General features: G+C 41.2%; 1 protein-coding gene across 3 annotated transcripts in view; it reads right to left on the reverse strand.

Moving 5' to 3' along the window:
- The window catches only part of STOX1 (storkhead box 1), a 55,338-nt gene that overhangs the window by 5,933 nt on the left and 38,572 nt on the right, over nucleotides 1-10,833 (reverse strand). For 2 of the 3 annotated variants that reach the window (XM_079135766.1, XM_079135768.1), the window contains exon 2: nucleotides 1,413-1,565. In XM_079135766.1, coding sequence (XP_078991892.1) covers nucleotides 1,413-1,565 — 153 coding nt within the window. Of the gene's footprint in view, nucleotides 1-1,412; nucleotides 1,566-7,353; nucleotides 8,382-10,833 lie in introns of those variants that run through there. The other variant, XM_079135767.1, reaches the window with a different exon arrangement.

Below are 10,833 nucleotides of genomic sequence, written 5' to 3' on the forward strand. Positions count from 1 at the left end.
TGCCAAAGAAGCAAAAATGACATTCATAGTTTAACTGAACAGCATCAATATACTTTGGTCCCCAGAAAGACATATGGCTAGGTTAATGATTAAATAGAGAAAAAATCTGAGTTTACTCAAAATACAAATCCATTCTAATTTTAAACGTTTTGAGGGCTGGGGATGTGGTTCAGCGGTAGAGTGACTGCCTTCAATAAATGAGGCCCAGGATTCAAACTAAGCACCTTAAAAAATTAATCTTTGAAGAAAGATTCTTGATGAGTAAACATGGGAATTTTTAAAAATCGCAGTCTTATGACTTCAACTTTTCTCTCTCTTTTTTTTGCACTACTGGGGATTGAACCTAAGGGTCACTTTACCACTGCGCTATTTTTTTTTTTTTCAATTTTTTTTTTTTTTTAGTGTAGATGGACACAATGTCTTTCTTTTATTTATGTATTTTTATGTGGTGCTGAGGATTGAACCCAGTGCCTCATACATGCCAGGTAAGCGCCCACCACTGAGCTATAATCCCAGCCCCTGAACTTTCTAGATGCAAGTGCTCTACCACTGGCCACAACTGCAGCCCCACCACTGAGCTATTTTTTATTTTGGGACAGGGTCTCACTAAATTGCTGAGGTTGGTCTTGAACTTGTAATCCTCCTGCCCCAGCCTCCCAAATGGCTGGGATTACAGACGGGTGCTACCAGGCCCTAGCTTCATGATTTCAAAGGAAAAAAAAATTAAACATACAAAGGAGAATGTATAGAATAATCTCATTTATATTATAAAATGTTGTATATATTTATTTAAATGCAATTTATGAAAGCATACGTAAAAGCTATAAACAATAGCAGTTGTCATCTCTAGGAAATGAGAATTGAAAAATGGAAGGAAGGTGGGGGCTGAGGAGATAGCTCAGCTGGTAGAGTGCTTGCCTTGCAAGCACAAGGCCCTGAGTTCGATCCCCAGTACCGCAAAAAAAAAAAAAGAAAAATGGAAGGTGGGGGAGATGAACTTTTCTGTTGACTCCTTTCTTTTTTTTTTTTTTTTTTTTTTTTTTAATTTTTTTTTTGTTGACTCCTTTCTACAGAGTTTAATTTATTGTCATAAACATCTACTTTTGAAAAAAAAAGGCTGGGGAGATAGCTCAGTTGGTAGAGTGCTTGCCTTGCAAGCACAAGGCCCTGGGTTCAATCCCCAGCACCACAAAAAAAAAAAGAAAGAAAGAAAGAAAAATACATCTAGAAAGTAAGAGAAATACCCTTATCATTTGTTGATGCCGGACTTTTTCTAGCAGAGTTCTAATATAAGATTCTCAAGAAGAAGAAAAAAAGGATCTCTCCTAATTTACTTATGTGTTTAAGATTAGTTATAAATAGAAACTGAAACATGCCATGAACTGCAAATACAGAAAAGTTTATCACTCTACCTGGGTGATGTTTCATCAAGTGTTCCAAAAGTGATTCCTGTGTTACTACAATCTGTGCTGCATTCATGTCAGATATAACACAGCAAAGAACTTCAGCCAAGGGTACAAACTGAGATTGAGCTATTGGATTCATTTGCACTGGAAAGACATCACCTAAATTGGAGATCAAAGAGAGGAGGGTAGGTGATAAATATGACACAGTAAAAAGTGTTTGGACTTAGTGAACCAAGAACAGTTATAAAAAGTCACTGAATCATTATTCTTTCACCAGTCTTTCCTAAGGATCATATAATCTATCATGTACAATCACAGACCTATGGAAGAAAAAGATTTACATTATGGTCTGTACTTTCAAAAGTTCATCGTGTCTTGTCACTAATTTACAAACAAGAAATAGTAAGTTGCCACAGGAAGGTTAAAGGTGTTATCAGAATTCAGGAAGTCAGACAGGCTTATGTAGAAGTTCACATCTTTCAAGGAATATTTCACAGGCTTGGGTGTGACTCAGTGGTAGAGCATATGCCTAGCATGTGCAAGGCCCTAGGTTCCATCCCTAGCACCATAAAACAAATCAAAACAAAAAACTTCCTGGGCACAGTGGTGCTCACCTGTAATCCCAGTGAGTCTGGAGGCTGAGGCAGGAGGATCTCGAGTTGAAGGCCAGCCTCAGTAATTTAGAGGGGTCTTAAGCAACTTAGCAAGACTATGTCTCAAAAAATAGAAAGGGCTAGGGATGACGCTCAGTGGTAAAGCACTACTGGGTTCAATCCCCAGAACCAGTACCAAAAAAAAAAATTAAAATAAATTTAAAAAGTCTAAAAGCAAGTGACAGAGGTCTTCTGACTCCTAATTTGGTGTTTTCACCATTCCACATCTTCCTAATGGGGGTGATCAGGAAGATATTTCTGTTTTTGGTCTTGTTTTGGTTTTGTTTTGGTACTGGGGATGGAACCCAGGGGTGCTTTACTATTGAGGTACATTCCAATCCACCCCCCCCTTTTTTTTTTTCACTTTGAGACAGGGTCTCTCTAAGTTGCTAAATTGCCAAGACTGGCTTCAAACTTGAGGTTCTCCTGCCTCAGCTCTCCGGGTTGCTGGAATTACAGGTGTGCACCACCACTCCTAGCTAATTGAAACAGGAAAGGGCAGAAGTATTTTCGCATTAGCAAGAAGACATGGAGAAAAACTATGGAAAGAAGAAAGCACAAGGCACATAAGACATGATTATCCTGCTGGGCATGGTGGTGCAAGCCTGTAACCCTAGTGACTTGGGAGGCTGAGGCAGAAAGATTGGAAGTTTGAGGCCAGCCTCAGCAACTTAGCAAGACTCTAAGCAACTTAATGAGACCCTGTCTCAAAAATATTAGAAAAAAAAAAAGGTGGGGGGACCGGGGATGTGGCAATTATCCTGGTTGGATAGAGTTTAAGAACTGCATAGGACCAAAGTAGAAAATATGACTGGAAATGTAAGCCAGGCCATACTGTCTTTCCTCTGAGCCAACACATTAAATGTTCTTAACCTGCCATTACTTGGGTTACCTTTAAGATTCTACTGGACAGACACGAATGTCAGTAAATTAGAAATGGACTAGGACTCAGCAAAGAGATTTGAAAATCAACCAATAGAAATGAAATCTAAAGTTAAGGGGTAGACTAATAAAGAAGAGAGACAAGGAACATATTGCTAAAAACTGTATGCATTCAAGAGACAGTATAAATAGGAACACACAAAAGAGAGAAGACACAGTAATGAAGGTAGAAGGAAGAACCAAGAAATGAGAAAAAAGGGCTTCAAAATGAATAAAGTGGGAAGCCAAGGTCTGCCTGAGCCCAGGGGTTCCAGATCAGCCTGGGACACATAAGATGCTCCATCTCAAAAAAGGGGGGTGGGCTGGGGCATAGCTTGGCAGTACAGTGTTTGTCTAGCATGTTTGAGGGTTTGTCTCTCTCTCTCTCTCTCTCTCTCTCTCTCTCTCACACACACACACACACACACACACACACACACACACACACACAAAGTCAAGTGTCAAATGCTTGGTCAAAGGAGAAGGTAATCTCTGACTCTCAAGAAAACTGCTTCAATAGAGCAGGGCATTACATGCCTGTAATTCCAGTGCCTCGGGATGTTGAGGCAGGAAGATTTCAAGTCTGAGGTCAGCTTCAGCAAGACCCTGTCTCAAAAAAGATTTTTTAAAGGCTGAGAATTGGGGGTGAGGATATAGCTCAGTTGGTAGAGTGCTTGCCTTGCATGCGCAAGGTCCTGGGTTTAATCCCTAGCACCACATAAATAAATAAACACATAAATAAATTTTTAAAAAGAGGCTGAGGGTGTAGCCTTTGTGGTAGAGCACCCTGGGTTCAATCCCCAGTACTGCCAAAAACTAAATAAATAAATAAAAGAAGGAAAGAAGAGCCAGGTGCAGTGGTGCATGCCTGTAAACCCAGCAGCTTGGGAGGCTGAGGCAGGAGGATCATGAGTTCAAAGCCAGCCTCAGCAACTTAGCAAGGTGCTTAGCAACTCAGGGAGACTCTGTCTCTAAATAAAATATTTAAAAGGGCTGGGGATGTGGGCTCAGTGGTGAAGTACCCCTAGGTTCAATCCTGAGTACCAAAAAAAAAAAAAAAAAAAAAAAAAAAGGAAAGAAATAAAATAGTCTCAATAGAAAAGATAAAGTTAAAGGTCACATTATAGGAAAGGGATTGGGTAAGAAAATGTGAAGTTAATAGGTCTTCCTTCTAGAGCAGGGTTTCTCAACTTTGGCATTCTTGACCATATGGAACCATCTGGCAACCAATAGTCCCAGTTATGCCCAGGACTAAGAGTTTTCCCGGGTCACAGGATTTTCAGTGCTATCACTGGGAAAATCACAGGATGGTTGTTTAGCCCAGCCAGTAATTCTTTGTTGGCGGGAGGGCTATCACAGGCACCGTAAGATATCTAATAGCGTGCCTCCACTCTACTCACTGGACCGTCAACAGAATATCCTTAAGTTGCAGCAACCAAAAATGCCTCCAGACATTGCCAAATGTCCCTGGAGGGGAGAGCAAAATCCTTCAAGCTGAAAAACAATGTTCCAGAGCACTTGTATAAGAAAGCTGATTGTGAAAGGGGTGAAACAGATTACAAACCAGAGAATAGGAACAAGTAATATGACTCTGTGTGTGTTGTGATTGTCTTAAAGGAAGATCTTGGGGCACCTTTGGATGCAAAAAGGAACAACTTAGTTGAGATGATGGAAAAGATTCCTGGAGAAAGAAGTCGAGTTAGACCGCAAGAACTCTGAGAAGGGAAAAGGGAAAGCATTTCAAAGGCTCAGTAGAGGATTAGCTTCGATATGAGGAAGATGGTACTTTACCTGAGACTTCAGAATAGAGGGTGGCAAAGACCAGAAGTATTTTGAGGTATAAGCAGAATGGCAAGGGAGGTGAGGGGATGGGGGGGGGGGGCAATTTGCACAGCCAAGTCCTTTGATCTTTGTAACGTTAGAGGGGACAAGCATGGGAGCAGAAAAAGACAAGAAGGAGGGCATAAAGGGTGAAAGGCAGCTGGGGAATCTATTCAGGAGGTATACTAGAAAATACAAAAGGGAAGGAAGACTCTGAAGGAACTCTAGGGTCTCCAGGTGATTAAGCCCTATTTCTGCAAGACATAGGCAATCTGGTAGGGAAAAGGATAAGAAAAGAGCTGCAGGGACCAGCACACACTTCTACAACTTTAATGTGCATATGAGAATCACCAGGGGATCCTGCCTAATGTGCAGATTCTGATTCAGAAGGTCTGGGGCAGAACCTGTAATTCTGCATTTCTAACAACTTCCCAGGGGACTCCCTACTGCAGATCTAAGTGCCACTCTTTGGAGCAAGAGAGGGATGGGGTGCTAAGGATAGCAATGTGAAAGTAACTACAGTTCAACAAAGTTGGTCCTGGGGCTTCATGGGAGGAGGGGGCAGGTCAAGTGGCACAGTTGTGGATAGCTCGCTGGGTGAAGCTCCCAAGAGGTCAGATGAATGGTTAACCAATTAATTAACATTTCAATACGTGGCGCCCTGAAACTCACTCTTCTAGTGGGACATTAACTTACCTAAAACTCAAAATCCTGCTTGAAACTCCACCTTTGAGCTAAGGGTGACACCTCTCCCCCCATGCTCACTCGCTCCTTCCCTTTGTTTCCCTCTGCAACTGACATTCACTTTCTTCTCTTTTCACCTCCCTTCTTAACCAGACAAATATGAAATTAAAGTACAATTTCAAATATTTTTATGCATCTTTGGTAGAATTTTATGTGCTTAGTTTAAAATATGTGACTTTAAATTTTTGCATCTCTTTCCAACTTCCCCCAAGCAAACATTTTTCCTTGCCTGTGTTCTTAAATTAATTACTCTTGGGGGTGGGTGGGGACCCTTAATTTCAAAGCAGGGGGTGGGTGGGTAGGTCTGCCTGCTTTCAAAGACAAGGGCTAGCATCCTGGGGGAAAATAGGGGACAAACCGAAAGACTGCCCAGCTGCACTATATACCCAGGAGAGCCTTGCCTCACACTCTCTCTAAACCCAGTGGCTTGAATTTTGAGATGAGAGCAGGGGAGGACCCTGAAAGGAGCAGATGAGTAGCTGGATGGTTGGGGTGCTGTCTGAGGCCCCTGCTGCGCCCACTTGCTGTGGCTCTCCATTTCCATGTAAGTGAATCAGAAGCCAAGCTGTGCTCTGGTCTCCGGTTTCACCCTGGAGCCAGAACTGAAGCAGCCCAAATTCTACCTGGATCCTTAAGTTTGTTTCTTCATTTCACAGGAAAACCAACAGTCAAAGATTTTTTCTATGGGACTGGCAGAGGGGTGCAGAGGACATTCCTGTACATTTCTTTGCCACCTCCTGTGAATTTCTAGTTATTTCAAAATTAAAGATTTTTTTTCAAAAACTTTAACAAACAGAAATGTATGAAAAATAGAATTTTTTTCTTACTTTTTCTTTTAAGAATTCTAAACAACTTTTCAAAAAGAACCCTAACACTTCTCGGAAAATCAGAATTCTCTTAAAAGAATTTATTCATAACTCCTACCATGGCATGGGGATATGTATTTTAAGAATAAACAAATCAATTACCAAATAGGAAGACTAATTGCCTTTCTTTCTCCTTAAAATTAATACAGCTACATATAAACTGCACTGTAGAGAACACTTTAAATTGCTTTAACCTCCACTGTGGCACTCCCTCTAGACAAAGCCTAGAGAAAGTTTCTCAGTACATTTCCTTCACAGCCGTTGCTAAGATACGTCCTTCAGGTGCATAAATCAAGTTTCCTTTGTGCAGGAAAGCAGAGTGAACCCTAACAGGGAACTTTTGTGACAGATGCGGGGATCATTTCCAAGCTACAGCACCGGTCCGCTTCAGTTACTGTTGCCCTCCTTTGGTTTTTGGAATGCAAAATGAACTTTCTGTGCACAAAAATCCCACTTATAGATGTAAACCAGATTTTACAATAAGTGGTGGTCAGCCATAGGCTTTATCCTCAACTACCATGCAGTAATGAAAGAACACCCTTAAGTCCAGGCCTGCTGTGGACCTTTGACCCTGGAGCTACAGAAGGGATCAGAAGGCTGAAAAGAGACTGTGGGCCAGAGTAGAGTTGACAACAATGTTCCCTCTGTTAACACAGAGCTCTGTACTCTAGGGGGCTTCAGAAATGGAAAAAGAGGTTAGGCTGGAAGGCAAATATCAACAAAGTCCTATATAGATGAGGTCATTGTGTCTGATGTATTTTCTGCAACGGATTTTACTGTTGTTAATTTACTGATTCTTTACTCCGAAAGAATTTGATTGGTGTATTAATTTTTTTTAATTCCCAAATTATGATGAAAGCAAAGAATGATGACCCCAGGCACAAAAAAAAAAAAAAAAAAAAAAAAAAAAAAAAAAAAAAAAAAAATTCTTTAAAAAAATACCATTTTTGGAGAAAGGCAAATTAGTTTGTAGATGGATGCCCTTCGTGAAAATAATTAAGCTCTTCGTTGTTGAAAACTGATGACATCCAGGAAAGTCCAGGGTGACTAGAATCAGCCTGCTCTGTGATGGACACAGACTCATATAACCCCAGACAATCAGTCCCTGTCCCCCTCACCCCCATGCCTCTAATGACAGTGGCCTAGAAAGTGCTTGTCCAGTGGGAGTAAGCCCCTAGGAAAGTGTGACCTGCTCCCGGAGTTGATGACAATCACTCAACAATAATCCTATGCAATCCAAGCCCTCATCAAAGTCCTGAGGAAAAAGAGGCAGTTTGTTTGTGAGGACACAAAGGCCCCCTCAAAGTCTTCTAGCTGGAAGACCTCTAGAAAAATATCATATGCTGACTATTTTCCAGCAAAAGAAGCCACAGACCAAAGAAGTTGCTCAAAGATCCATTTCCTGGCCAATTCATGAGGTGTGAATACTCATGCCTCAATGTTATCAAGAGAGACACCCATGTATCAAGACACCCATGTATCAATGTATCAAGAGGGACACCCATGACAAGTATGGTCACAGCAAGACTGCCTTTCATCAGACACAGTGGAGCAGCTGCAGTAGACCAAGCAGAGCCTCCCCAAGAACTTACTGGAAGAATCTTCAACCAGGGACAGTAGACTCCTGAAATCTGCCAGTTGCAGATTATCAGTGGGAAGTTTTAGTAAAACAAGCCTCAACTTAAAACTGTCTCAAGTGGGAAAGTTGGTGCCAGCACACTGGTCTGGCAGTGAGGTCACTTTCCCCAGAGTTGGTGGGTATGGGAAGCACAAGCCAACAGAAGGGTACCCAGCACCCTAAGTGAATCTCCAACACAGGGCATCAATACCAGGGTTCGAACCACATGTTCACTCCATGACTTGAAGGTGATTATTGAGTAGTTCAAGGTGAGGTTTGGTATCATGATGATTTTAGAGGAAATGGCCAGACAAAAGAAAGTTTGTGACCTGAAGTCACCAAGTAAGAAAAGACAGAACCAAAATCAAGGTATAATCTGCCTGACCCAATCATCCTGTGTTTTCTTTGTTTACTGAGGAAACCCTTGAAGTAAATGCATTTTTATGACAACTATTTATTTTTATATCTGAATGCTCTAGTAAAATTGCAGGGAGAAAATGAAAGATTTACATCAAAACTGTACCTTTAAGGGGAAAAAAAAAATAAACTACCATGCTTGCATTTAAATTTATCTTATGTCCCTACAGACCTTAACAAATTCCAAGAGTGTCTGCTCTTAGAATTTAAATTGATATTTTAATTTGGGGCGTTTGCTACCAAATATGCAAAACAGAGGAAAGATTTCTTCAGAAATTTGGAAAACATTCAAATCTGAACTTTCATGTGTCATATTAAAACATGAATTTGTCATAGCGTTAAACTTTATATAAAACTAATCCTAACTATCTCATATTTAAAATACAACCTTTACTATGAAAACATTTAATCCCCATACAAACGTGTTTATGGGCTAGGTGCTAGGCAGTCTGCCAGAAATTCATGCATTATTGACCTTCAAATGGTTTAACTGAGCCTCTCTAACTGGGCTAATTACCCGGACACATGAAATCTGAAACCATCTTTTTGGGCGCCAGTATCAAATCCCACTGTGGGAAAGGTATCTTCTCCGCGCATTAGAGATGTCAATAGAGCACAAATAAAACAGCCTGCAGATACACTTGAGTTTAGTTTTAAAAAAGGTTGTTTTGTTCAAAGTAACCCAAGAAGTTTCCCTGATTTTAAACTGCTCTTATATCCAATACAGAATTTCCAGCAAAATTTATTTGAACATTAAAATCAATCCTGGACTTGTAAAACCAAAAGCAATTTGTTACAATGCACTCCCCATCAGAGAGAAGAGCCTATGCAAAAACCTCAATGACTTTAAATAATTAGATCTATTATATCACAACTTCAAATAGGTTCAGAAAATCAATCAAAATGGAAATAAAAAGAAGAAAGATTTCAGGCCAGCAAAGCCAACCACCCTCCTCCATGTCTCCCTTTCAATTTAGTAGAAGAATGCAAACACTTTCCTTCACATGTAGAAATAAGAGTGCCAAGACTAAAAGCTGGCTGTAGATCTAAGGGTAGTCGGGTTATCTGACATGTAAGCTGAAATTCGTTCTCAAGCAAGGTGATGTTTACTTTGCACTCAGACAAATGGCTCCCCTCTGGGAAATGCCCTCTGTTGAAAGGGAAGGGCTTCCCTTAGAAGGCTGAGCTGTTTCACAGCAGGAGTCCTCAGTGATCTTTTATAATCACATCTCAGCCTGTCTGGATTCCTAAATTAGAAGCCTCCTTTTCAAATGATCTGTCCACTAATGTCAAATATCAGTTGAGTCACAGAGGCCCTGGACAAACTATTGACAGAGACTCCAGCCTTGTTGTCAGACAACACCTGGACCCCCAGAGAAGACAGGTGTTCCTTGGGGGTGCTCTTTGAGAGGACCACCTTCATTTTGCATAGAGATAAAGGGAGGTCTCAGCTGGGAGGAAAGCAGGTGAATGACTCAAATCAGCTGACTCTTAAAAACCCATTATGACCCACTCCCACTGGGCCCCAAAGCCAAGTCAGGTTCTGAGGTGCCCTTTCCTAACCTCTTCTTCAAGGTTTCCACTCTGGATATGCTAATAATGTCACCCAGTAGTACTAGTTTTCTATGACTGACAAGCAATTACCTCAAACTTAGTGACTTAAAACCACACAAATCTATTATCTCGCAGTCTACAGGTCAGAAGTCTGGTAGCTTGACTGGTGGATTTGGTTAGCCTGTGCTCTTGCCTGGAGGTTCTGGGAGAGAATCTCAGGTTTTCGACAGAATTCAGTTCCTTCTGGTTGTAGGACTGAGGACTAAAGATCCCTATGTCCTCCACGGCTGTCAGATGTGAGGCTCTCTTAGCAACTCAAAGCCATCTATCTGCATGTCTTGTCATGTTGCCCCCCTCATCTTCAAGGAGCAGTGGCTCCTTCTCACACCTCAGTTCTCTCTGATTTGCCCTTACGTTGTCTCTTCTGCTTCTAGACAGAGATACTTCTTTGTTTGTAAGGACTCATGTGATTAGATTGGGTCCATCCCAATAACCCAGAATAATCTAACTTAAAGTCTGTAACCTCATTTCCTCCGCAAAGTCGCTTTTGCCTACACAAAGTAACATATTCACAGGTTCCAGGGATTAGGATGGGGGCATCTTTGGTGGACCCACCACAGGCATAAGGACTGGGGACAAGGAATTGTAAAGAAAAAGGCAGAAGTTGTAAACTGCCCTGGTCCCCACTTTTCCCAAAAATGCTGGGCAATCCTTTCTTTGCCCTTCAGGCAAATTGGGGACAGCTTTGAAGTGAATCTTCTTCATAAAATTCTGGAGGCCAAATAGGCAATGATGTGACTGGCAGCTATTACTGTCAGTCACGGTGATGAATT

The sequence above is a fragment of the Sciurus vulgaris genome (assembly GCF_902686455.1).
Source record: "Sciurus vulgaris genome assembly, chromosome: 4".
Taxonomy (NCBI): domain Eukaryota; kingdom Metazoa; phylum Chordata; class Mammalia; order Rodentia; family Sciuridae; genus Sciurus; species Sciurus vulgaris.